Here is a 27,482-nt window from a genome sequence, read left to right on the forward strand (position 1 = left end):
TAGGATTAAATAGTAGGAAGGTCAGTTGGAAATGGTTGACCTTCTGGCTATTCTCAAGGACACAGCTTTTTTTTTTTTTTTTTTTTTTTTCTCTTAGACTTAATCTGTCTCCTGTTGCAGAGCTAGGGGGCGAGTTTGCCACAGGAAATATTTTGGAAAATAGTTGAAATAAACATGCTGGGATCTGGGACAGAAGAGCCACCCTTTGCTCCCAGAGTCCACTCTCAACAAGCTTAAACAGCACAGGACGGTTTGCCAATACACTATACATTGCACACTCCTGAGCAGCTCAGCTTACATAAGGAGTGAGGCACTCGGGGCTGTGGAAGGGGGAAGGGTTGTGAGAGAGCCAGGAGGCCTGCCAGTGGCCGGGAGAGAAGGCAGGGTGGCTTACTGTGGATGACCAAGGAGAGGGCACAGAAGGTCCTGGGTTTGGGGAATAATATGAAACTCGTAAAGGGAAGGCTTGGACTTTAGAGGACCAGGGACTCCAGGGTGACTCTCTGAGTTTTGGTCACAGTGACATTTCTTGAGGTATGGAAGCCTAGGCAGGCACTGGCTTAGATCAGAGGTGTTGGGGATGGAGGAATGGGCACATAGGAAGTGGTGGGGACACAGAGGAAGGGGCGGGGGCTAAGGGAAGAAGAGGGAAAAGGGAAGAAGAGGGGTGTCTGAGGATGGGTGGGGGATGACTGGCATGCTGGCGAGAACAACCCGTCACAGATGATAAAAAAGCAGGGCACCACTGGGCGTGGTGGCGCACGACTTTCATCCCAGCACTTGGGAGGCAGAGGCAGGTGGATTTCTGAGTTCGAGGCCAGCCTGATCTACAGAGTGAGTTCCAGAACAGCCAGGGCTACACAGAGAAACCCTGTCCTAAAAAACAACAGCAACAAAACAAAAAACCCAGACAAACAAACAAACAAACAAACGAAGCAGGACACATCAGTCACCATTGTCCACAAGGTTGGGTCATAGTGCTAGGCCCACAATTTGAACTGGGCAAGGAAGAGTGAGGCTTGACACAGTGGTGAGGGGGTAGACAAGTGGCCTCAATGCTTGAAAGATTGTGGTCCAGATGGCAGTGTGGGTGTGGCTACTGTGTGTAGTGGTAGAACCTAGAGGAAGGACGGTGTGGCCTGGGTGACCACTTGAAGAGCGGCTGAGGTATGTGTAGGAGACAGGGTGATGGGCAGTGAGAGCTGATGGGAAGGGAACAGAGTCAAGCCCACTGTGGTGGGAGGAAGAAGATGGGTGAGCCTGCTACAGCTGCCTCTAGTGCAGCCCCCGGTAGCCATTCGCCTGGGGTTTAGAAGTGAGAACTGCCCAGAAGAAATGTTAGGGAAAGAGAGAATGCCTCTGCCCACCCTGGCTCTCTCCTCAGCAGCTGACAGAGGTGGGAATAATTCTGGGAGAAATGAAGGAGATCATGACCCATCTACTGAAGGGAATTCTATACAAGATCGTGAGGATTAAAGGCAGGAGGGGAGTCAAGCCTTCCGGCATTATTGCCTCAGAATTTTACCCTGGAATGGCTGGGCTATATGACCCTGTGTGTATCCACCTGGTGGCACCTGCTGTCGGGACATGCACATCACATATGAATCAACCCAGGGAGCCCCAGCTCCCTGAAGCTAAGGCCACTTCATGCATCATCTAATTCTGTCCTCCCCACCGCTGAATTACGTCATCCTTTGCCCAGGTAGCGCTTTCTCCATGAAGCCTCCTTAAGATCTTTCCCATTAGAAGAAACCACTGGTAAGCGCTGGATTCCTCAGGAGAGGGTTTCCGCAGGAAAATAGACTGGCACCTTTGCTCTCTCATGAAGTTCCACCTTTGTCCATTAGGTGGCATGGGGTGTCTGTGCTAGGCTGGCTGACCTGTGCCTTCAGGGTGCCTTTCCGGATGCCATCTGCAGCTGGCAGGAAGGGTCTTTTAGGAAAGCCCTCGATCCTATTCTCTAGCCTGGGAAACGGAGGTATGGAGAGGGGGGCGGAAGAGTGAGAAATCTGACTGGATCCACACACTTGAGTTTGGGTTTCTAGGCTCTCTTCTGTGATGTGAAGTAGCCTGCTTACCCCACATGCCTGACCGGGTAGACACAGACACAGCTGAAAGTCTGGCTGAGTAGAGACCCCCACGATGGTGGATGGAGGAGTGGCTTGGTCTCCTGCTCACACACTCTGCTTGGGGCCACATGTTGGCTAAAGGACTGGCTGTTCAGCTCAATCTCAAGCCAGACAGAAGGCCTCAGCCTGGGCTAGATACCACCACGTTTCCCCAGGGAGGTAGAGGCAGAATGTCTCCACCCTACTGAGACCCCAGGACAGAACCACCACTGTAGCGGCCTCTGTACAGGCGTTGTTCTTCAGTTTTGTAAGTTCCTATACGGGATGGCTGGCTCTTGCCTCAGGAGAAAGCAGATCTAGGAAATAAAGGCTTGCATCCTTCAGCAAACTCAGAGGCAGAGGTGGGAAGGAGCCAGTTACTGGTGTCTCTGAGCAGCGCCTGATCTGCTTCCAAGTAAGAACCCTACCACCACCACCACCACCACCACCACCACCACCACCACCACCATATTAATGTTCTAGGGTCCAGGGGCACAGGGAGGTGAAGTTACAAGCCATAGGTCCTGAGCCAAGGAATAATCTGTTTTCTTTCTAGAGAAGAGATAGGGAGGGGAGGTAAGGTCCCAGGACACTAGCCCTTCAGGAGGCCCAAAAGCAGAGGAGGGTTCCAGGGCGGAGCTGAGCCTGTTCTCAGCCGTCTGTGGTCTTAGTCATGACTCTCTCTGAAAGGTTGGTGGGGAGCATCCTGCTTCCCCCCTTCTGAGGTCTCAGGCCATTCCATCTGGGAGGCCTACCCTATGGGTGTTTCTAGAACCCTGGGAGCTGAAAGGAGAGTTCAGGGCAAGGTGAGGTGAGAGGTGGGGTCAGCAGGTCCAGAAACTACTCTGAAAGTGTGTGTGTGTGTGGGGGGGTCCCACTTACCCAGATTCAGGTCTTTGGTGCATCTTCCCCTTGGCCCCTTTTCATGCACTCCACAGCAGAGTTTAGGGCAGAACTGTGAACCCTGTAGAGCCCATGGGCTTGGGAGGGACTCACCACCAACTTATTGTGCTCTGGCTCCTGGGCCTCCACAGCACAGGGGCCTGAAGGAAGCAAGACAATGGAAGTTCTCCTAAGCATGGAATAAACCTTACCCCTTACCTCAGAGCAAGCCTGCTGAACTGAGATAGAGCCCCGTGGATTCAGAGAGGGGCTGTGGAGCCTGGGGAGGTCTGGGTGGGAGACCTTAGGTCAGTGGTTCTCAACCTTCCTAGTGCTGCATCCCTTTAGTACAGTTCCTCATGTTGTGATGATTCTCCAACCATAAAATTATTTTCATTGCTACCTCATAACTGCCATTTTGTTAGCGTTATGAATTGTAATGTACATCTCCGTGGTTTCAGGTGATCTTAGGCGACTCCTGTGAAAAGTCCATATGACCCTCAAAGGGGTCGTGACCCACAGGTTGAGAACCATTGCCTCCGTTTCTTACCAATGCCAGACCTATGACGTATGGCTGGACCTTAAGCCCTACCAGCATGAAGTTGAAGTGAGTCCTCTACCCACACAGCAGCTTAGGCACAGGGGAGAGGTTGGCAGTCAGGTCAAGGATACCTGGCTGGCTCAGGAATAGTGATGCCAGACCCCCACCTGATTCCTGACCTCTCTCTCAGGTTATCCCTTCCCCTTGCTGCTTTGCTGGAGCCTAGGTACTTGCATTTGTGAGTGTCTGTCATTCAAACTGTCCACACCTTAGCTGGGTCAGAGTCTCCCAAGGGGGAGCAGGCCAGTTAGCTGCACGGGCATTGAGTGGGCCAGCTGAGGTGGCCGGAGAAACTGCAGGTAGATGGCAGGCTTGGAGCACTTCGCTCTTCCTCTCCCGCCTTCCCGCCCAGCACTGGGTGGAGCCACTGCCTTATAAGTGGCTGGCCTGGTGGCAGCAGAGCAAACTACATCCAGCAGCAGGATCAGAGGGCAGCTCATTTTTTTCCCAGCATGGACCCCTCCGCGTGGGCCATCTGCTGCCTCCTGGGGAGCCTTCTGTTCCATGTGGGTATCCCCAGCCCTGGTCCCAGCCCCAGCGTGCCTCGTCTGCGGCTCTCCTACAGAGGTACTGGCCAGTGCTGCCCTGTTTGTGTGCATGCTGTGAATGTCTGTGAATGTCCGTGGCTCTAGGACATCCTTTAATCAGCCAGCAGCAGCATGGGTAAGGTTTCCTGGTCAGACCCTGAATGATGCTAGGGATGACTGTGGGCAGGAAAGGTAGACACATCCTGGGAGCCATGGCCAAAGTGGAAGACTAATACAAGGGGGAAACTGAGGACACTGCTACAAAGGAAAGTGGGAGATGGAAACAAGGAAGGGGGACGGAGGTACAGAACAGAGGGAGGGTATAAAGAGGGTCTGGGCAGACATCAAGGGAGTGGGTAGAAGTCTGTCCTTCCGGTCCTGAGTCACAAGGAAGGGAGGAGCCTCTCCCACCTCTTGTAGCCTGTCCTGACTTATCATCCATGCTCGCTTGACCATCCTCTCTCCATCTACAGTCCAGGAGAGTCTCAGCTTTCCTCTGCCATCTTCTCTCTATGTCTCTGTCTCTGTCTCTGTCTCTCTGTCTCTCTGTCTCTCTCTCTCTCTCTGTGTGTGTGTGTGTGTGTAGAAGTGGTTCTCTGCTCTAACCTAGCTGTGTGGTTCTGCCTTTTTTGATGGTCTGAGACAAATGAAACTAGGATTTAATTATAGATTCTTCTTCAACAAAAATGTATGGCAGCTATGTATCTGTGTGTCTATGTATGTATGTATGTATGTATCTATGTATGTATGTATGTATCTATGTATCTGAGCGAGGGGATGTGAGAGTGTTTTGTCTAGGTGCACATGTGCCACAGTGCATGCTATACATGTGTAGAGGTCAGAAGACAACTTGCAGGAACTGGTTCTCTCTACCATGTGAGGCTCTGCGGGGCAAACTCAGGGTGTCAGGTTTGGCGAGTACCTTTACCCACTGAGCCATCTCAGAAGCCCCGCAGATTCTTCTTGGGGGAGAAGAATCATCTTCCCGGGGAACAGCAGTCAGAAGGGGGATGACACAAGCTTACTGTGGAGACCATGTGGGTAAAGGGCTCTTTGTTCGGGGAGCTGTGGCTTTGAGGGACAATCAGGCTACTCTGAGAGGGAAGTCTCAGAGTCTATATTAACCAAGCAGGGTATCCTGAAGAGGCCACCAGTGAGTTTGAGGATGGAGTGTGGTGCCTGAGGAGTTCTGGACAAAGGCTACTCTGGGCCTTCCCAAGGGGGGCAGGTAGCCCCTTCTGGACAACTCTGCCAGTCGTTTGCTGAGGCCTCGCTTCCACCTCCCCAAGCAGAAGCAAGGAACTATATCAAAACTCTTGGGGCTCTTGATCCTTCCATCTTTGGGGTCAGCTATAGGGCAGTGTGTACATGGGAGAATGTCATTTGTCCACAGCTCTGAGGCTGGAGTTCTGTCAAGCCATGCCTGGTCTGCCCTGTGTCTTGGTGTGCCCCCTGCTGAGGAATGTCCCCCTGGCCTCCCCTCTCCCCAGTGGCTCCAGTCTTTTGAGTGTTCACACTCTTCCATCTTCCTGGCTCTCCCAGCTCTTGTCCAGGCTCTTTGATGTAATTGCTGTCAGTGGGGCTGTCTTCCATAGTCACTTAGCAAAGATACTGAGATACAAGGATCCAAGCACTTAGATAGGATACTGGAGAGTTGTCAGCTGAAAGACCAAGGGTCTGAAGAATGGAGGACAGGGGACCATTAGGATGTGGCGTAGTAGCAGAATTCTTGGATGCTGAGCATGATGGAGGGTAACCCTAAGTTTAATCTCCAGGTCCACTAAAAAACAAAACAAACAAAAAGACTAGAGCGATGGCTCAATGGTTAAGAGCACTGTCTGCTCTTCCAGAGGTTCTGAGTTCAATTCCCAGCAACCACATGGTGGCTCACAACCATCTATAATGGGATCTGATGTCCTCTTCTGGCAATAAGGCATACATGCAGATAGAGCACTCACATAAAGTATATATATATATATATATATATATATTTTTTTTTTTTTTTTAAAGAATGATTCTGAGTTTGAGGTCAGCCTGGTCTACAGAGTGAGTTCCAGGACAGCCAGGGCTACACAGAGAAACCTTGTCTGTAGAAAAACCAAAATAAATAAATAAATAAATAAAAAATAAGAAAAAAGAAAGAAAGAAAGAAAAGAAAAGAAGGAGAGAAGGAGGTAAACTAGGCAGGGTTGTGTAGGCACTGGGAGCTACTGGTACCACTTGCCCCAAGAACCATGTCCCAAAAGCCTTGTAGCAATGCTGTGAATGGTAACATTTTCCAGATGTACATGTGTGGTGAGTGCATAGCTGGGATCTTCATTCCCACTTCCTGGCTGGGGGAGCAGACTCAGTAGCAGACCCCAATTCTCTTCCTTTGCTCTTTGCTAGATCTCCTGTCTGCCAACCGCTCTGCCGTCTTTCTGGGCCCACGGGGTTCCCTAGACCTCCAAGTCATGTACCTGGATGAGTATCGAGATCGCCTCTTCCTGGGAAGCAGAGATGCCCTTTACTCTCTGAGACTGGATCAGGCATGGCCAGACCCCCGGGAGGTGAGTCGGACTAAAGGGGGTGAAAGTGGGTACTTCCAGGTGGAGGTCAGACGGAGAAACTGAGACCATGAGTTTAGGGTCTTTGAAATTGCTTGTGGGCTGTGTTTCAGGTCTTGTGGCTGCCACAGCCAGGACAGAAGGTGGAATGTGTCCGCAAGGGAAAAGACCCTTTGGTGAGTATTGTTGGCAAGAACCACCCTCGAGCCCATTCTCAGAATGGCCTGCAGTCACTCCCCTGGTGCCTCTGCTGGGAGGATTTGGAACAGGACATCTGTAGAGAATGTGACCCTCACCATGTTCCCAGAGCTGATATGAAGCAGAGCTGAGTCTTAGAACCCAAGGAGACGGTGCGCTTCTCCCTCACCCTCGGACCCCTTTCTTTTCCCGCAGACGGAGTGTGCCAACTTCGTGCGGGTCTTACAACCCCATAACCGGACCCATCTGCTGGCCTGTGGCACAGGAGCCTTCCAACCCATCTGCACCTTCATCACAGTGGGGCATCGAGGGGAGGTGAGCCTGGGCCTGCCCATGAGAAGCTGAGAAGCTGTGACATTTCCTCCCTGCTGTCTCAAGGCTTCCCATTCAACCAGGGCAGGGCAGAGGGGGCAGGGGCTTGAAAGGCGCCTTTGTGCTGGGGTGCTGAGCCCAACAGAGGTGCTGACCCCATGAAATGAGGATCTTTTCCCCGCCCCTGACCCGATGCTCCAGTTGCACGCAAAGATCACGGTCGAGGCTCTGCTTCTTTCCCAGGTGACCCCGTACACACCCCCTTTCCTCTCTCTAACTAGCATGTGCTCCGCTTGGATCCTAGCAGCGTTGAGAATGGAAGGGGGCGTTGCCCACATGAGCCCAGCCGACCCTTCGCCAGCACCTTTGTAGGTGGGTGATACCAAGCCAGAGTGAGTCAGGAGGGTCGAAATTGGCCTGGAAGGAATGGGGCTGGTTGCTAGGCCTGAACTTCTCCTGACTCTGGTCCCTTCTAGGTGGGGAGCTGTACACAGGTCTCACTGCCGATTTCCTGGGACGTGAGGCCATGATTTTCCGGAGTGGGGGTCCCCGACCAGCCTTGCGTTCTGACTCTGACCAGAGCCTCCTACATGGTAAGGCCCCCTGAGGGCAAGGCTGCTTGGGACCCATCCCTCGAACTGAGGAGAGATGATAGATAAAATGTGGCCCAAGATGGACAGGCCACAGCTCCAGCTCCTGGGGTGGGAGAGGCATGTGGCTTCCCTTATCACATCATCACCCTATCATCCTCTCAGAACCCCGGTTTGTGATGGCTGCTCGGATCCCAGATAACTCTGACCGGGACGACGACAAGGTGTACTTCTTCTTCTCCGAGACTGTCCCATCTCCAGATGGTGGCCCAGGTCATGTCACCATCAGCCGCGTGGGCCGCGTCTGTGTGGTGAGAGCCGTGGTGGGGTGGGGAGGTTCGAGTCCCCCATTATGACCTCTTTCCTGGACTGTCCCTTCACAGTAGAGAAACTGAGTCTAGGATACAGTGCTAACATACATTCATCTCTCTGTGGTTGAGAGTAGAAGAACAGGAGGCGGGTCCCATACTCAGGGGGCATAAAGCTGATTCCCCCCTCCCTTCCCCAGAATGATGCTGGTGGCCAGCGGGTGCTGGTGAACAAATGGAGCACTTTCCTCAAGGCCCGGCTGCTGTGCTCTGTGCCTGGCCCGGGTGGGGCTGAGACTCACTTTGACCAGCTAGGTAAGGGAATGGCCAACCAGGCCTAGGTTCTGGAAATGGGGAGGGCTCCGAGCTGGCAAACCAGGCCATTGGCAGTGGCTATAGTGCTTATGGCTCTTTCTGTGTCTCACTGTGTCCCAGAGGATGTGTTCCTGCTGTGGCCCAAGGCCGGGAAGAGCCTCGAAGTGTATGCGCTGTTCAGCACTGTCAGGTGGGCACACATGCTCCCCTGCACCCGCCACCCCTGGTCTCTGTACCAGGCTGCTTTTTCTGTTGAGCCCCTGCCCCCATACCACCGACCTTCGATGGTCTTTCTCCTTGATTCGGTGACTGTCTATTTTCTGATCTCCATCTCTGTTTTGTCTCTGCCTCTGTGTCTTGTCTCCCAATCTTTGTTTTCAGCAGCCACTGTCATCTTCTTTATCACTTACGAAGTTAGCTTGCGTCCCTTTTCCCCAACCACCTTGGCCTGGCCTGACTCTCCCTGTTTCCCTTTGGCAGTGCTGTGTTCCAGGGCTTTGCTGTCTGTGTGTACCACATGGTAGACATCTGGGAGGTCTTCAATGGGCCCTTTGCCCACCGAGATGGCCCTCAGCATCAGTGGGGACCCTATGGGGGCAAGGTGCCCTTCCCTCGCCCCGGTGTGGTAAGTAGCTGCTTGGGGTCAGGCAATAGAGGCCAAAGCAGATGACAGGGAACTCCTGTATAGACAAGCTTCCGGTTTAACACTCAGCCTACTTGGCAGTAGTGGGCTGGGCCTCCAAAGGGTTTGGGAGGAGAGTCTCTGCTGTGTGCATGACCCCCTGGAGATAGAAAGAGGTTGGGTAGTGCCATCCTAGGGACTTCAAGTGTTCCCTCTGCTGCTCCCAGTGTCCTAGCAAGATGACTGCACAGCCAGGCCGACCCTTTGGCAGCACCAAGGACTACCCAGACGAGGTGTTGCAGTTTGTCCGAGACCACCCACTCATGTTCCAGCCTGTGAGGCCTCGGCGTGGCCGCCCTGTCCTGGTCAAAACTCACTTGGCTCAGCGACTGCGCCAGATTGTGGTGGATCGAGTGGAGGCTGAGGATGGGACCTATGATGTCATCTTCCTAGGGACTGGTAAGAGGGCTGACCAGAGGCAGCCAGGTACGTGGGGAGAAGGTAGCTTCTTCCTTCTTGTCTCACCAACCTTTGCTCCCCTGCTCCAGATTCGGGTTCTGTGCTCAAAGTCATTGCCCTCCAGGGTGGTGGCTTGACTGAACCTGAAGAGGTGGTTCTGGAGGAGCTCCAGGTGTTCAAGGTAAGCAGGGGTTAACGGGTGTCTCCACCCCCCAGCCCTGGGCCTGGGGTAGGCTACAGGAGAGTGAACCCAGGGGAGAGACTAAGAATATGGCACACGCTGCTAAAGAGGCCCTGGAATGATACTGAATTACTGCTGGAGAAGCAGGCTGTGCACGCAAGATGCCTGGTGCTCTCTGGGAAGGGATAGTCAAGGTGAGCAGGTCTTGACAAAACCTTGCCAGGCTCAAGTTGTAGTGCAAAGTGGCCGAGACTCCAAGTGTTCCCTCCCTCCCCCATATAACTGAACAGGGATTGTCTGTGTTTGGGGGCTATTTTGCCTCTGGACATGAGGTTAATGATGTAGGACAGCTGGTTCATGGCTGGAGAACATTGTGGGAGGAGACAGTGGGACTCTGTGCCAAGCCTCCCTCTTGGAAGTCAGTCAGGATGAGGGTACCTTCTTGGATGTCTGGGAAACACTCTCCGCCTCTATCTCTCCTTTCTGAGACAAGGTCTTGCTATATATAGCCTTGGTTGGTCTGATGTACACCATGTTAACTAAGCTGGACTCAAACTCATGGAAATCCATCTGCCGCTGCTTTCTGAGTGCTGGGATTAAAGGCCTGCAGGACCACACCCAGCAAGTGCTTGAACTTTGAGACCATCTCTCTATATATATAGCTTAGCTTAGACTAAAACTTACTATAGAGAGCAGCCTGGCATTGAATGGAGAGTGGCCTCCCCATCTTCCTACCTCAGCGGCTCCAGAGCTGAGGTTATGGTATGCACCACCTTTCCCAAATCCTGTCCAGCCATTGCTGCCAGGAGGTACAGTGATCAGCTGAGGGGTAACTGGCTCCCACCCGGGGCTTGGGCAATGATGAAGCAGGGAAGCTATTCAGAGCCTTCACCCACTCATCCTAAGATCCCATTCCTTCTCTAGGTGCCAACACCCATCACCGAGATGGAGATCTCTGTCAAAAGGGTAAGGCCAGCCCCTGTATCCCCTCTCCTAAACTTGCCGTGGACTCTCCTGGAGAGCTGGGCCTATCGCATGTGTGTGTGTGTGTGTGTGTGTCTGTCTGTCTGTCTCTGTGTGTGTGCCTGTGCATATATATGTGTCTATGTGTGTGCCTGTGTTGTGTTTTTCTCTGTGTGTGCCTGTGTGTATATGTATGCCTGTGTGTGTGTGTGCCTGTGTGTGTGTGTGTGTAGGCCAAAGGACCTCCTCAGGTGGTCCTCTGTCTTTTCTGAGACAGGGTCATTGGCCCATAGCTTGTCAATCAGGTTAGGGTGACTGGCCAGCAAGCCCCAAAGCCTGCTCCCCCAGCCTGAGACTGCAAGTGGGACTTCAATGTCCTGCTTTTTTTACACATAGGTTCTGAAGACTGAGCTTGGGTCTTTGTGCTGAAGCACCTGATTGAGCCATCATCCCTAGCCTCTGGGCATAAATTCCAATTTTTTAAACTTCTAAAAAGTATATTTTATTTATTTTGGTAAAGCCCTGCCAAACCTGAGTTGCAGTGAGCAAGGTGATGTGTCTAAAGGGCCCTGAACGTTCTCGTGGCAAATAGCGACTAGAGACCAAAGAACAATTTGTAGGAGCCCAATTCTCTGCATTTACCACGCAGGACAGAGGAGAACAAACTTAGATTGTCAGGTTAGGTGGCCAGCACCTTTTTCTGCTGAGCCATCTTACTGGTCCCCAGCTCAGCTTTTACTGGGATTACTGTAGACATGCCCAGTCTGTAGCCCAATGGCCATGTGCAGCTGAGGACAGCCATGCGTGTGGTCCAACACAAACTCATAAACTTACTTAAAACATGAGGTTTTTTTTTTTTTTTCCAATTTGTTTTTGGTAACTCGGTCGCTCATGCATGAACTTTGCAGATGACACCTTCATATCACAGGGTCAAAAGATTAGACAGGCCTGCAAGGTACAGCTCTAAAGCCAGCAGCCAGTCACACAGAGTCCATTAGGCTAGAGGCAGAGGTTGACAGCAGAGAAGCCTGAAGAAGTCCCTTATAGAAAAGACCCCAGCTCCACCCCCACCTACTTATAGGCTAGCATGGACTCTGGAATGCATTCAACATCTCTAACCTTGTGAATGAATTCAAGAGGCTCTGGAAGCCTTCCTGAAACTGATGGGTCTCAGGAAAGCTTGGGTGTTGAGAACCTGTAGGTGAACCCAGCTCACTGGGGCTCTGCTTGTGTTTCTTCCCCAGCAAACGCTGTATGTGGGCTCTTCATTGGGTGTGGCCCGGCTGCAGCTGCACCAGTGTGAGACTTACGGCAGTGCCTGTGCTGAGTGCTGCCTGGCCCGGGACCCATATTGTGCTTGGGATGGCACTGCCTGTGCCCGCTACCGCCCCAGCTCTGGCAAGCGCAGGTTCCGTCGGCAGGACATACGCCATGGCAACCCTGCTGTGCAGTGTCTGGGCCAGGGCCAGAGCCAAAACAGTGAGTGGTGGGCCCGGGGTTGTGGGTCACGTTTTGGACTGGGCTCCATCTCTGGGAAGCATGAGCCCGTTGTAATAAAGTCCTCAGTTTCCCTCTCTGTGCAGTCCTCTCTGCATGGAGCCTTAGGATAGAGTCACCTAAGTCCTCACCACACAGGTATCCTATGGGAGTTAGTCTGTGGCCCTCAGAGCCTGGGTTCCCTAGTTCCCTTGCTGACCTGGCCTGGTCCTCTCTACAGAAGCAGCTTCAGGGCTCATGACCAGAGTCTTTGGCACAGAGCACAACAGCACCTTCCTTGAGTGCCTGCCCAAGTCTCCTCAGGCTGCAGTGCGCTGGTTCTTACAAAGGCCAGGGGATAAGGGGACTGACCAGGTGAGTGAAGACCCACACCCAGAGGTCCTCTTCTCTTCCTGAACCCCAAATCCTAAGCTCTAGAAAGGAACTCTGGAGTGAGCTAGCCAAGTTCTTCCTGAGAAAGATGTGTATTATACCCTGGGGTACCCGAGGAGCTGCCCCCATTTCTGCTTATGGCAGGGCCTAGGCTGCACGTAGATCCAGCCTCCCTACTCTGAGGAGGGGGTGCTGGAGGTTGAGGAGAGGGAATGGGGACTAAGTTGTTCTGGAAGGTTCCCATGCTAACGCATGTGGCTCGGCTTTGAAGGGAGCTCTTCTCTAGAGTTTCTTAATTCTTCTCTGCCTCAAGCCTGGTCCCTGACCACCACATTACCTCCCAAAGCAACCTGTCTGCCCAAGGCCTCTTTTCCCCCTCACTGGGAAGGTTTGTCAACCCCTAAGATGGCTTTAGTCTAGGGCTTGAGGCCAAGCATGGGCAGAGCGGGAGTCTGGGACTGCTTTCCCATGGTGGGGAGGGGACAGAAGGAGGGGTTTGGTTATAGGAGCGGCTCTTCCTCCAGCTCAGGAGCCAGGGGAGGCAAGCCTGGGACCAGCTGTAGGGCTGAGCACCGAGGAGACTCCCTGGAGTAGGGAGAGCAATGAGATGGGGTTACACAATGCTATGCTAACCACCCAGGCAGTTCCCCCTCAGCCCTCAGATGCACAGACAGGGTTAGCAGCCTGGGATCAGAGCCAGCTCTTGCATCCCACACTCAAGTGGGCACTTAGCCCACCCCAGGCTTGGGCTGTGGGCCTCACATTTGTGGGGGAGTGAGCAGAACAGACCAAGACAGGGAAGGCCCAGCATGACTCTGTGTGTGTGTGTGTGTGTGTGTAGAGTTTTCTTTAGCTCAGAGTAAAACCTCATAGACACGAACCTAACTCCTCAGCTCCTTGGGTGCTGGTGTAGACTTCTCTGAAGGTCTTAGGGCTCTGACCTGGAGACACACAACCATTCAGTCTTAGGAAAGCCTTCTTCATAGGTCCTTGTCCTGCTCTGCGGAAAGGTGAGGCCTGCCTGTCTGCAATTAGCTCATGGTCTGTCTGAGATCCTGTCAAGTGGTTAGGCCCACCATGGGAAAGAGGGACTAGGCAAGGAGGGGTGGAGGCAGGGCTTGGACCCGAGTATGGTAAACGTGGAAAAAGGAGTAAAGAACACAAGGTTAATCTTCTCCCCAACTCCTTGCTTATGTTTCCTGTACCCTCCGACTCTCCCTGCAGGTGAAGACAGATGAGCGAGTTGTGCAGACGGCCCAAGGGCTGCTGTTCCGAAGGCTCAGCCGCCATGACGCAGGAAACTACACTTGTACCACGCTGGAACATGGCTTCTCCCAGACCGTGGTCCATTTTGCCCTGGAGGTGATTGCAGCTGTGCAACTGGACAGCCTGTTCCTTCGGGAGTCAAGGCTAGAGGAGCCCTCAGCCTGGGGAAGCCTGGCCTCTGCCTCCCCCAAGACTTGGTATAAGGACATCCTTCAGCTCACGGGCTTCGCCAACCTGCCCCGTGTGGATGAGTACTGTGAACGTGTATGGTGCAGGGGTGTCGGGGAGCGCTCAGGCTCCTTCCGCGGAAAGGGAAAGCAAGCGAAGGGCAAGAGCTGGGCAGGGCTGGAGCTGGGCAAGAAGATGAAGAGCAGGGTGCTGGCTGAGCACAATCGGACACCCCGGGAGGTAGAAGCCACATAGAAGATGACTGAGGAGCGGGTGGTCGGGCTGGGCTGGGGGACTCAACGGTATCTCTCTCCCACCCAGCTAGGAAAGAGGAGTCCAGGACTCCTGATTGATTACCTCTTAGAGGAAATCTCCACCACCTACAGGAAAGACTAGGGGCTGGTGGGAGGAGCCTTGTACCTCAGCCTACCCCTGCCTTTCTCCGAGTTCTCAGTCCCAGGCCAGAGCTGGCACCTCCAGACCACTTGTAGTCCCAAGGGGCCTGCTATTTGTTCTCAGAGATGGTGTGGCTTCCGGAGCACATTTCCGGTTGTGCCCAGAGGCAAACTGGGTGGTTCTTTCCCAGCTTGCTGAACAATGGCCATTCTGAGTGACCCTCTGAGTGGGTGTATGGGTGGCTCTAAGGGGGTATATATTGTCAATTCACCAGAGGAGGGGAAAGTAGATTACTAAGGTAGAACCTGATAAGAAACACTTGCCCCAACAGAGGTGTGAGAGAAGGTGGAGGCGCTGAGGAGGTGGGGTTGTGCTGTTTATCTGTCTCCATGCTTTGGAATCTAGATGATTCCCTGCCTCAGCTCACTCCCATCTCCTACTCACAGAGGCAGGAACTGCTGGGACCTGGAGGTTGCCTGGGCCTGGCCCTTGCCCCCCTTTTTAAACTTGGAAGAACTGTCTCTCAATATGATACCCTTTCCCAGGTCCCACATTGTCAGGCCAGGCTCGCTGGGGTGCTCACATCTCACCATCAGAGTCTTCCTGGGACCAGGGGAAGGTTTTGTGGACCAGAAAGAGGAAGAGGGGAGCTGGAGGGTAGGAGTGTGAAGGATGGGCTACCTTTCCAAGGGTGAGGCAGGCACGCTCAGGCCCGTGTAGTTAGCAACGAACACTCTGAAAACCAGCAGCCAGTGGTGAAGATCGGCCTCCTGGGCTTTGTCTAGGGCCACAAGGAACTAGAGAGAGGTGAGACCATGGGTCCATGGGTCCATGAGCAGGTGTCCTCAAGAGCCAAAGTGACATCAGTTGGTTCAGGAGCCCCTGGGCAGGCCAGATACTTCCAACGCTAGAGTCTCTACTGAGGGTGGTCATGGTAGTTCGTTTACAAGACTCCCATGTTTTTTTGTGGTACTTGGGATTGAATCTAGGGTCTCATGCATGCTGGATAAATGCTCTACCACTGAGTGAAAACCCAGCTCTCTCTCTATGGGAGAACAGAAAGCTGGTATGGTAAATCCTGCTGTTCTGGGGGTGGGGGTGGGGCTGAGTGACAAGGGCTGGGGAGAAGCTTAGCCATCAGCAGTTTCTGCAGCTGGGGAGCAGAGAGGGGGAGGAGGACAATTAAATGAAAAGTTATTCCCAGCCCGAGGGTGAAGAAGTTAGTGACGCACGGGACAGACAAGAGGGCATGTCTGAGTTCCCTCCTTTGAATAGGGGAAAAAAGGGTGGAGGAGGGGTGGGGGTTGGGGGAGAGGGAGATGAAAAAACAAAAAAGAGCTTTTGCTGTACTGAACTTCAAACCCGGAGACCTTGGGTTTATTTCCTCTACCCTGGCACCCCCAGGGTGCTGAGATCTGAACTTGCACCCTTTGCTTATCTGGAGGACAGAAGCCCTGAACTCTACCTGCCCAAACCCAGCTTCCTTCTGTTTGTGGGCATGGTCCACAAACAGAAGATAAAAGAAGATGAGAGAGGAGCGGGTAAAAGCTGGAGGAGAGCTGGGGAGACAGAGGAGAGGAAAGGGGTGGAGGAAACCCTGAGAAGACAGAAGGTGGCAACCTAGCCCCCTCAGTGGCATTTGGACAGAGTCTAGGTTTGGCAAGCTCTAGGCAGGGTCCTCTGGGGAAATGGCCCTGGAAAACACAGGGAAAAGGAACTCGGTATCCTAAACAGTGCACCCCTATACACCTGGAAACACAGGACAGCTCTTGCCCACTGCCACCTTGCCCACGGTACTGTACTACGAGCACCCTGAAGACGCCCACATGTGTGAACTGTGTCTGTTTTCAAATGGGCCTTGCGGCTTCTCCGTCTTCCAAGCATACTTATTGAATTGTTGTTGATATTTTTATTGTCGTGTTGCCCTTGAGTTCTGATGAGACAAAGCAGAGCCTATAAAGAAAGGAATGAAGAACTATTTATATCACGGAGCCCTATGGCGACTGTATCTGTGTGCCTTTGTGCTAAAGTGATGAGCACTGGCTACGGGTGAGGAAGGAAGAGTGCTGTGTGTTCCCGGAAATGCTCGGCCTATCTGGCACTTTCTTCTAGCAGACAGGGAGATGTGTGGCAGCGGAAGGGGTCTGAGGGGTTTGCCTGTAAAGCAGAGATTGCTCAATCCACGAGGAAAAATCCTGTCCTGAAGGCTTATAAAGCTGACCTTGGAACGTCAGGAGGATTTTGAGGGGGCAGGAGAGCCAGCAAAGGGCAGACAGGCACGTAGGCAGCACTGATCCTTTTGCACAACACCCGACATTTGTAACAGTGCCTCTTAGCCTGCTGCTGCCTCCTTCCCAAGCTGTATACTAATATATATCAAGGCCACTAAAATCACGCCCAGGCCGGGCTAGGAGACAGCTTCTGGGGAGGAGAGTGAGTTCCTGGGCATGCTCCCAAGGCCTTCTGATCATGCTCCCTGCTGCTCCGGTGACATCCCGCCCAAAGCATAGACTACACTGATGCTAGGCGAAGATGGAAAAAACTACAGAAACATTTCAAAGCCAGAGGGAAGGCAACCGACCTCCCCAGGAAACTAGCCTGGGACATCTAGCTTGGATAAGTCCCTGGGGAGATTAACCAAACAGGCCGGTCTCTGCTCTTAGCTTGTAAATCAGCCCCTCCACAGACATCTAGGCTTGACTGAACCTGAAGCTCCATTGCCTCAGCCCAAGCCACCATTGCCTCTGACTAAGAGACATCACCATTGCAGTACCTGGTAGTGGCCCAGCAAAGAGTACAGGTGTGGCCCCCACAGCTCCTCACAGTCTCTGCTCCCAAAGTCTCTCCCCTTCCTTCCCCTGCCCTCACACTCATCAGCTCCAGCCCAACTTCCGACCTCAGTAATTCCACCTTCTTTCTGTCTTTGTCCTGCAGCCTTTTCCTCTGTGTCTCGCACTTCCCCTGGTATCTGGATGGTTCATGATTTCCCACACAGGTTTAGAGCTGAAGAGAAGCTTGGACAAAGAGACTAGTTAAGTGTAGCCGAAGCGTCCTGAGAGCTGCTAATCGCAGGGAACCTTCCATGACCTCCTGCTCTTCATGGTCTGTCAGACTCCAGGATTTGTGTGCCCGTGGCTGCCCCAGGCCTGGGTGCCCTGCCCTGTAGAGTCCTGTGATGGCATCTCACGCAGCTCCTACCTCCTGTGGCATGGCCTTCTGCCCTTTGTTTTCATTTTGGCAGGACTGCTGACATCTCGTTTTAGAGTTCTCAAGAGCACATTTTGGAAAAGTGCTTACTAGATTAACCCCTTCCCTTAACACAGGAGATTAATTTGATAATCGTTGCCTCCCACATTTGTAAGCACTAGAGGTCCTGACTCCCAGATGTCAGCCTCCATTTCCTTCGCCAAGAGAGGCTCTTCTGCCCTGGGGGCAGAGCTGGAAACCCTCTAGCATCAGAACACCTGAGTCTGGGGTCTTTCCTGCCCTGGCTTCCACTCTCCCACTCTTCGCCTGCCTCCTCAGCCTCTTCTGGTTCTTCCAGTGTCTAGCTTGGTGTGTGTGTGTGTGGGGGGGGGTCGGGGGTTGCTGAGTTTTACCTCAAGCCCGAGGTGACATTGAACAGAGCGGTTTCTCAGGGACGGTGAGGAGCCTGTCAAAACAAGCGTGAACAGACCCTCTGCTCTCTCAATTGGCTTCTGTGCCTTTTCATTAGCCAAGCTTGGGTCAGGTCCTAGACACCCAAGAATCCTGAGGAGTGGGCATGTAGCAGCTACCAGGAGATGGTCTCCTTTTAGACAATGTAGGCTGCTGGCAGCCTGGCTCCACTTAGGCCCTGGAAGATCAGCTCATGTGCCTGTCAGCCGAATAATGGCAGTTCCTCCGTGTAGCACCATATTCTTAAAACTAGGAGAGGGGGTAGACCTCAGAACCAGTCCAATTTTCATCTGCAATAAGGAGCCAGCCTTGGCTCACTTGTGTCCTGGGCTGGAGGGGGTGTGAGGAGAAGCTTGAACACACCCCAAAAATGGACCTCTGTGTTTTTCTAAGACTACAGACTTGGAAGGAAAGGGGTAGGCAGGGCCAGGTTTGGACACAAGATCTGATAAGGGGTTTGGGGATTGTTGGTGTCCCACCCTGGCTCCTTTTCCGGACTCACCTACTTTTCTGGGAGATGGGAGACGAGGAAGGTAGCAATGGCCTAGTGCCCACTTCTCACTGCCCAGCCTGTTCACCTTGGCCCCCTTTCTTCCAAGGCGGCCTCACAATGAAGCCTTTCACTTTCTGAGTTGCAGTTTCATTAAGGAAATTTCTAGTTCCTCAATCATCCTCTGTCGGGAATAAGACCTGTTGCAAGGTCTCCAGGGAGGCCTGAAAGGGAGGCTGGGATCGCCAACCGTAGGCCTCCAGCAGCCAGCTGACAGCCTGTTCCCAGGAGCTCTGCAGATGGCGAATGCAGGGAGGACTAGGCTCAAGGTTGCTAATTCAACAATGATATGTGTTTCCCATGGACATAGAGGAACAACCAGGGCCATCAGAAAACCATGACCTGATGAGGCTAATGAAAAGCAAGTCCCAATGCAGAATCCAGGTGTCTACCTTCCAATAGAAGGGGCTGTACTAGGAACACATGACGTCCAGATTGTCCTGTTGGGAAGTCAGGGCAGCTCTGCTCTCACAGATGCAGATATAGAAGAATGACATTCGGAACAGCAGCCTGCTTTGTGGACATGATGTCATTGTCCACACCACCTCCACCCGCCTCAGCCGATAAGAATCTGGCGCTGTTTCCTGTAGTCCAAGGGTCTTGGACAATAGTGTGAACGGCTGGCCCGAATGGAAAGGGCATTGTTCAGGGGAGAAAAAAAAACAACACCCCAGCACAAAACCAGGGCAGGATTTGTCTAAATGTAAGAGCCTGTTTACAAATTCACCATTCCCAAGGAACGGAACACAATGGGGAATTGCTTCCTTGAGGATGGCGTCCCTTCTAGGATGATCCTGGTGCCTAGGGATGTCTTTGAAGGCTCAGACAGGTTTCAGATGCACTTAGACGGATGGACACTGATGGCGCGGAGGCCTTCCTGTTTATCAGGCATGTGTGCAGGCTAGGGTCAAGAAGCCAGGGCCAAGGGGGGAGGGGCTGGGAGGCTTCACCCCCACTCTGGGCCTTGTGATCTCTGATCCTTTAAAATGGGGTTTCCTTGCTTGGTCACTAAGCAGTCTTCTTTCATCTGGTGGCCTCCATGACGCCGTGACTCACCTCCTGTCAGCATGGAACACGGGGCAGGGGTGGGGGCAGTGGGGGAAGGGCTGGGAGTGGGGAAGTTGACACTGTGTCCTTAGATCAGGGACAGTAGAGATGTTACTTTTCACAGCATCTCTGTCTTGTCCATAGAGGTTGGAGCCTTTGGACCAATAATGACAGACTCTGGGGGCTGTGTGTGGGCATGTGCCTTTCTGTGTTTGCATGTGTGTACATGCATGTACGTATATGTAGTAGAAGGGCAATGCAGAAGGGTAATAGAACCATATCACATATCCCTTGGGAATGGGAGTCGCCATTTGGTGGAGGTGCGGTGCCACAGCAGGGTCAGGAAGGCCACTTTGAGGCTAGAGGAGCTTTTCTAGACAGTCTTGTCTAAACGTAGCAGTGTCGTTGTTCGTTTTGATGCTCATCTCTAAGCCTAACATAAATATGTCTCATGAATAAACATGAACTAATGTGTATAGAACAAGTGAGGAGCATTAAAGCTGTGTAATCCTCAACAGAGATTGCAGTCTCCTTCCTCGACTTGCTAACACTGCCCTCTGGTGTGCAATAGCAGAACAACATGTTCAAGAACCCAGCGGGAATAGAGAGCAAACTGCTTCTGAAGGTGGAATTCTGGGCTCAGCCGCAAACGTGAAGAATGGCTAACAAAGCTGGTTTCAGACTGCAAGGGGCTTCCAATCCATCAGTAGAGACAGACCTAATGTTGTAGGACTGACAGAGGACATGGGTTCCAAGGGCACCAGCAGAGACACAAGTGAGAATCCAGTGAGAACAAAGAGGTGGCCATGGCATTCAACAGGCTGAGGATGAAAGTCAGGGGGTTCCACGCTGGGGATCCAAGGCAGAAAGCCCATGGGTGAGGTGCTGTGGGAGGCCCAGCTGTGCAGGGCCCTATTTACAAAAAGGCCACAGATGACAAGCCTAAGCAAAAGCTACCACAGGTTATGTGGTAACTGGTACAAGGAGAGAGGGCAGGTGAATCAGTGAAGTGGGTCTAGAAAACCATACGGACAGGTTCTTGCTGCAGGTCTGTGGGGCTCAAGGGTCCGAGTGAGCACCAGCAATGGCAGAAGGGGGTGGGGGTTGAAAAACAGATGACTATCACAACACAATACATATATTCAGTAAAGATATAAGCAATACAAATGAGTCAATAAATGAGTGGGGGAGGAGCAGTAATCTGTGCAGAACTCCACTCTGAGAGAGGAGGGTGCTTAAGTCCTCCATACCTTGCGGGCAGCATGCATAGGGGCACAGCTGACAGGCACTGCCTTCGATCCTGCTGACAGCATGGAACGTCATGTGATGGAACGCACTTTCCCTCTGTGGTCTTCAGAGGGCAGAACCATAGTCTGATCTGATCATGATGAAAGTTATAAGTTCTAGTTAGGGGACACTAGGCACAATACCCAATTAGTACTTCACAAAATGGTTACAGGAAAAGCTGTCACCTCCAAGAGGAACCTAACAATAACCCATGTGGCTGGGAATGGTGGCACCTGTCTTTAATCTCAGTACTTAGGAGGCAGAGGCAGGTGGATTTTGTTGAGTTCTAGGCCAGCCTGGCTTATATACGAGCTCCAGACCATCCAAGGGCAGCATAGTGAGAACATGTCTCAAAAAGGGAAACTAAATCAAAACAAAAAGATGACTTGGTGCTATGTAGTATCCTAGATAGAAATTAAAAAGAAAATATAGAAAAAATGAGGAAAAGCTGAGTGATGTGTAGCCTTTAGTGGATTATTTATATAAATATTCATTTTTATATTTTTTGTATTTTTTATGTTTGAGTACTCTGTCTGCATGCATGCTTGCACATCAGAAGAAGACATCAGATCCCATTACAGATGGTGGTGAGCCACCATGTGGTTGCTGGAAATTGAACTCAGGACCTGTGGAAGAGCAGGGAGTGATCTTAATCTCTGAGCCATCTCTCCAGCACCCCCCCCCCCAGTACTGGTTTATTTGTTGTGAAAAATTTACCACGTGAATCTAAGACATCAGCAAAAACAGGCTCTGGGGTTGAATACGTGAGAGTTCTCTGCATTTTTTCCCACTTTTTTTTCCCTGTAAACTATTTTAAAATTACAATTTTGTTTATAGGGCTGGAGAGAGCTCAGGTTAAGAGCACTTGTTGCTGTTCTAGAGTGCCTGGGTTAGTTCCCAGAATCCACATGGTGGCTCACAACCATCTGTAGCTCTGCTTCTAGGGGCTCCTACTCACTTCTCACTTTCATGGACACCAGGCATGCAGTGGGGCACATACATACATTCAGAAAAAACATTCATATGCATAAAATGAATCTTTCAAAACTTTGTTGAAGAGAATCCAGATATCTAATGTAAAATGACTGGCATGGCCCAGAGGAGAAGTATTTATAATTGATTTTTCTGGCCTGTAAGAATGGGAACAGGTAGCAAGATCAGCAGAGAGTAGAAGCTACAGTGTACTCATATAAATAAAAAAAAAAAAATCTTTAAAAAAATTCAGCCCCCTTTAAAAAAAAAAACAGAAAAGGGCAGTTAGTAAATTAGAGAAAGAAAAGTTAAAACATAATGTAATGTCTGGATCAATAGTAAATCACAATTATACTCAGGATTTTTTTGTTTTTTGTTTGGTTTGTTTTTTGTTTTTTGTTTTGAGACAGGGTTTCTCTGTGTAGCCCTGGCTGTCCTGGAACTCACTCTATAGACCAAGCTGGCCTTGAACTCAGAAATTTGTCTGCCTCTGCCTTCCAAATGCTGGGATTAAAGGTTTGCACCACCACTGCCTGGCAGTATACTAATGATATTATAAATGACAAAAATTAACAAAATTATAATGCAGCTATTTAAGATAGGGACATTGAAAATGGTAAGTTTCTGAAGGTGCTAAACCCATATGTAACATAAGAAGTCAATAATGTCTAATATTACTAAATCAAGAAACTGATTAAAGGGGGCTGGAGAGAAGGCTCAGCGGTTAAAAGCTCTGCCAGAGGTCCTGAGTTCAATTCCCAGCAACCACATGGTGGCTCACAACCATCTGTAATGGGACCCGATGACCTCTTCTGGTGTGTCTGAAGACAGCTACAGGGTTCTCATATATACAAAATAAAAACCAAAAAAAAAAAAAAGTTTTAAGAAACTGCTCAAAAAAATGGCGGTAGTTGCCTTTAGGAAACAAGCAGCGAGAGAGAAGGGTGACTTAAGAGTGGTTTCCATTATGGTCCCTTTAGGACTTACTAGTCCAATGGCTCCCTAAGGACGTGAGTGCTGGAGGGGAGCCATGGCAGGACCCTGCATATGGTAAACATGTGCCCGGCCACTGAGCTCCACTCCCAGGCACTGCAGACGTTTACATGAATGTGTTACAGATTTAAAATATGTACGTATTAAAAGGAAAGCATTACTTTCCTGTACATGTTGATAGTCACAAAGCAATGCTTATGTTTTCAAGGGAGTCTAGTCAGATCTGAAGGCAATCACCCTATACATCTTGGATCTAAGTCTGCAGGACTCAGCCGTATTGAAATGAGAACAGGCTTCTCCACCATTAGTGACAATGACTCACTGAGACCTTGGGAATTCAGTATGTGGCAATTCTCTAAGTTTCCCCCACTAAGCCAAGCTCATGAAATCATTAAAAACATGCAAATGTAAGATAGGCTCTCTTCAGTTTCCTTCGGGCCGTCTGCCAGATTCCCATCCCAGCTGCCTTGCCTAATGCGAATGTTCTGGTACGCAAGTCCATCGTCACACCCATGAGAAATGCTGTGGGGATGTGAGTGGCCCGCTCCAGCTGCAAAGCTAAGACCACACTGGCTGGAATGAGTGGAACCTTCTGCCCCACACAAGTATGGCAGTCCTACTATGTTGAGTTCAGGGACCCCAGCCTCACCCCAAGGTCTGTTCTGGGACCAAAGTGGGCTACCATGCTGGCTCACTGAGCAGAACTTACACACTTACGTGAGGATGACACTCTCCAGCCCTGGAACCCCAGTAACCCAGAAAGTCGATTCCCTTTATGTTGAAATCCTAGTGACTAACTTTTGTCCTACTCCTTCCAGATTCTCTGGTATACTAGATAGATTCCAGAGCCAAGTCACGAGGAGACCCGAGTGGAGAGATGGCCTTTATTTGTCAATATCAAACGAGTGAAGCTGGAGGAAGCACATGAGAGCCACATTATGGTGAACAGTGCCCTTACACTCCACTGTTGGCATGCAGACTCGGGGTCCCCTGAGACCTCTTCACTTAGCCCCTTGAGTCTCATGGTTTCAAAGTGCTACCTCTCCAAACTGATGCAGCAACGCTCTTTTGTATCTCACTGTCCTGGGCAGGAACCACTCTGAAGCTATTACTTGGATTTTTTGCAATCCTTTGGATCACCAGGACCAGCAGCTTCTTCCACCAGAGGACTCGGGCTTTTCTAAGTGGGAAGTTTGTAGCCGATCAGTCCAGGAAGAGCTGGGATTCTCTTCCAGGTTGGTAGCCAGCCCTTAAGAAATACACATGGGGGCAGAAGGTGCTGCTGCAACAGGGGGTGTCACCTGAGTCTTCAGATATGTAATCTGTGGTGGAAGAGAGGCAGAAAAGGGAAGATAACTCAGTCTTTGTTTCTCCTGTGTATAGGTCCTGAAGCCCCTCATCAGCTACTTCCTTCCAAAGCTATTATACCCACTCAAAGTTCCCCTCTGTGACATGCTACCTCCATTCCAAGGTATGACAGACCCCAGCCCCATCCAAGTTCTTACAGCAGACCATCCTTCCAGCCTAACTCGTGGTTGAAGCAGGCAAACACTCATTACATTCCCATTTCTTGCTGTTGGGTCTAAGAGAGGAGCAGTCCCGGTGGGTTCCATGGGATCCACATGTAGCACACAAAATGAGGCGCCACCGTCTAGAGAAAAGTCATGGAGAGATATGGAGGGACAGTGAGGACACCAACTGTTACTCTTGAATGTTAGCTACCATCCAGGCTCAGCCATGAGGAGGAAGAACTTCCTGGGAATTTTATTTTTTATGTGTATCGGTCTTTTGACTGCATGTATGTATGTGGACCATATGCATACAGTGCTCATGGAGGCCAAAGAATATGTCAGATCCCCTGGGACTAGAGTTGCAGACAGCTGGGAGCTGCTATGTGGATGGTGAGAATAGAAGCTGCGTACTTTGGAAGGGCAATGAGTGCTCTTAGCACTGGGCCACCTCTCCAGCCCCAAGGGCAGTTAAGTCAATGTAGTTTTGCTCTACATACTACCCCATGACTCTGGGATGACAAGTGTTGATTCTAAGAAGCCACTGGTAGGCACATCCCCTGGCAGGATGAATCTGGAAAGTAACTGACCCTGAGTGTCTTTCCAATGGGCCCAAACAGCAGACCCTGCAGAGGAGACCCTCCATTTGTGCATGAGTAAGTCAGAGGCTGGTCAAATTTGGGACTTGGCAACTGGGTTCATCCTGAGGACTGCGGCCAAGAACAGCCTTCCTACTTTAACAGCAGTGCTAGATAGAGCTCTCTGCCCAGGGGCTTCTTCCTACCCTTCATCCTCAAAGCTGTCTCTGCCTTGCTCATACAGACAGATGGGGGCATCACAATGCCGATAGCGCTGATACAACTCGGAGAAAGCCCCTGGCTCGAGTTCCCAAGCAGCATCTCTGCAGTGGGAGAAGAAGTTATAAGGGACACATACTCTGCTGGTGAGCCTTTGTCCACTCAGAAGAATGAAAGCTAAGCACAGCAAGAGTTCAAAGGCTGGAGCACTGCCAACAAGGCTGTGAGAGCAGAATTGGTGTAATGAGAGGGCAAGATGGGGGTTCCAACTCCCCGTCCCCAGGGCTCAGTTCTTTAAGAGCCTTTTCAGGAGCAACCTCCTGCCCATTTCCCTCTCCTTTTGACAACTGCAAAGCACACTTGCCACTGTTCTCACTTCACTGTACATCAATGCCTGAGCTTCGGGCAATCTCTGGACTGTCTTCACACTCACCTCCTGTCTAGAAAGCCACCCCAGCCATCCCCGGCTCAGCCTCTGCTGTGCAGAGCTCCTGCTACCTGTCTGGGATGTGGATTCCCATCCTCAGCATCTCCTGTGGGAACTCTTCTCGGTTGTTGCACTGGGGACACTTGAAGAAGTGCTTTGCTGATGTGTGGGCATATTTCTGTAAGAGAAGAATGTGTTTGTGAAAACAAACAGGCCACCTTCCCATGCTCACCTCACTGCACGCACAGTCAGGAAAAACAGTCTGGGTGTACTAGGATGAGGGCTGCCACCAGGTGTCAGGCCTGGGACCAAAAGGCTTTCGAAGAGAGTTCCCAGGAGTGCCTCAGTTGTCCATGGGGCTTGGCAGGGGTCAGCAGGGGTCAGGTACCTGAGTACACTGCCTTTCCTTTCATCCTAGTAGCAGGCAGATTTTGAGCTCCTTAACTCATTCTCAGAAACACCCATTTGTTTCAGAAACCCTCAAGATTTTGCCTAGTTTAACTCTTATGGTGAGTGAGGCCTGAGGCCAAGGATGACCGGAGGCTGGGTTGCCTATTCCCTCCCAGACCTGGAAGCAGCTCCTGGGTACATGCCTGCCTGCGGTATGGAGTTCTGAATCTTACACATGCTTGAGCATTCCCAGAATGCCCTGGTTCCAAGCACAGGGCGGGGCAATCGTGGAAGGTTGTCCGTCCTCCCAGGACAGAGAGACCCACCTGGATACACTTGCGGTGATAGATAGCTTGACTACAACATGGGCTCCGGATGTTCTCAACACTTGTTCGGGATAAATCTTCGCAACACAAGACGCAGCTTTCCTCCCCCAAACTCCCCTGGTGGATGTTCTGTGTTGGCCGATGTTTTCTACAATATGATCTGTGGTGGGTAAATAGACTTGATTTCTGGCTTGTCACTGAGGCAGATTCCCAGCTGCTTGGGGCTCAGTGAATCGGTACACTGAAGGGTAAAGAACAGCGACATGACTTCTCATGGCTGCTTACCCATTGAGCTATGGAGGACTGTCTCCATAGCACCCATTATTGAATGCCCTATTTAGTTATGAGCAGCTGTCTAAGAACCCAGCTGTTTGTAATTTAAGGAGGGGACAGGAAGCAAGGAGAAACCCCTGTGAAACTCCCAAGACAAGACACTGTTTCCCATTATCGAGTGGAGGGACAGATGTGTTGGGAGAGTCAAAACAGTCTCCTGAGAACTGGGTTCTGATTTCAGTGCTGTCTAAACAGCAGGCTGCAAAAGGGTAACCCAACACTTTTCCTTCCTCACTCACTTGTACTCTCCAAAAAACTGTGAAAGGCAACCCCTTTCTTGGCCACAAGGCAGATGGAAGTTCTGGACACACTGATCATTCTGGCATCTGATAGCAGCTCCTTTTTTCTTGCATACAAAGCAGATCTGCAAATGAGATTCCAGACAAAGTTCTGTGACCCGGAAAAAACCAAACAAACAGAAGTTGTGGTTCTTCTTTCTACAGACTGGAGATTCTGGGAAGCAACAACTGTCCCCTTTCCCTCCATGGTCCATGGTATCCTAGGACTGAACTTCAAGAAGCATGGAATTTTTTTCTGTTTTCTTAGGGCACTGCCTCATCTTTTAGGATGCATTATAGAAGAGATGGGACTTAAGGACTAGGTTTTGCTCTTGTCTTAGTCAGGGTTTCTATTCCTGCACAAACATCATGACCAAGAAGCAAGTTGGGGAGGAAAGGATTTATTCAGCTTACACTTTCCACACTGCTTTTCATCACCAAAGAAAGTCAGGACTGGAACTCAAGCAGGTCAGAAAGCAGGAGCTGATGCAGAGGCCATGGAGGGATGTTCTTTACTGGCTTGCTTGCTTGCTCTCTTATAGAACCCAAGACTACCAGCCCAGAGATGGTCCCACCCACAAGGTCACCCTTGATCACTAATTGAGA

The 27,482-nt window shown here is 51.2% G+C and overlaps 2 protein-coding genes across 2 annotated transcripts in view; one reads left to right on the plus strand and one right to left on the minus strand.

Moving 5' to 3' along the window:
• Positions 1 to 4,000: 4,000 nt before the first annotated feature.
• Positions 4,001 to 17,351, plus strand: Sema3g (semaphorin 3G). The gene is made up of 16 exons (XM_021182097.2): positions 4,001 to 4,158; positions 6,507 to 6,667; positions 6,778 to 6,840; positions 7,058 to 7,177; positions 7,456 to 7,546; positions 7,651 to 7,767; positions 7,930 to 8,075; positions 8,273 to 8,387; positions 8,508 to 8,577; positions 8,868 to 9,012; positions 9,237 to 9,468; positions 9,558 to 9,649; positions 10,574 to 10,615; positions 11,857 to 12,091; positions 12,330 to 12,463; positions 13,706 to 17,351. The coding sequence occupies exons 1-16, from the start codon at positions 4,044 to 4,046 to the stop codon at positions 14,168 to 14,170; spliced, it is 2,343 nt and encodes a 780-aa protein (XP_021037756.1). The 5' UTR covers positions 4,001 to 4,043; the 3' UTR covers positions 14,171 to 17,351.
• A 6,336-nt stretch (positions 17,352 to 23,687) lies between these two features.
• The window catches only part of Phf7 (PHD finger protein 7), a 14,020-nt gene continuing 10,225 nt past the window's right edge, over positions 23,688 to 27,482 (minus strand). Inside the window, 7 exon segments of the mRNA XM_029469182.1 lie at positions 23,688 to 24,061; positions 24,063 to 24,139; positions 24,347 to 24,468; positions 25,110 to 25,226; positions 25,621 to 25,727; positions 26,266 to 26,425; positions 26,838 to 26,988. Of these exon segments, the coding sequence (XP_029325042.1) occupies positions 23,846 to 24,061; positions 24,063 to 24,139; positions 24,347 to 24,468; positions 25,110 to 25,226; positions 25,621 to 25,727; positions 26,266 to 26,425; positions 26,838 to 26,988 (950 nt within the window). The 3' untranslated portion in view covers positions 23,688 to 23,845.

The sequence above is a fragment of the Mus caroli genome, chromosome 14 (assembly GCF_900094665.2).
Source record: "Mus caroli chromosome 14, CAROLI_EIJ_v1.1, whole genome shotgun sequence".
Classification (NCBI taxonomy): Eukaryota; Metazoa; Chordata; class Mammalia; order Rodentia; family Muridae; genus Mus; species Mus caroli.

What these genes read in the sequence shown, in the direction of transcription:
- Sema3g (XM_021182097.2), top strand. Translation starts at nt 4,044, where the DNA reads ATGGACCCCTCCGCGTGGGCCATCTGCTGCCTCCTGGGGAGCCTTCTG. An exon ending in TCTGCGGCTCTCCTACAGAG is followed by an intron (nt 4,159 to 6,506) that starts GTACTGGCCAGT and finishes GCTCTTTGCTAG; the next exon opens with ATCTCCTGTCTGCCAACCGC. An exon ending in CATGGCCAGACCCCCGGGAG is followed by an intron (nt 6,668 to 6,777) that starts GTGAGTCGGACT and finishes GCTGTGTTTCAG; the next exon opens with GTCTTGTGGCTGCCACAGCC.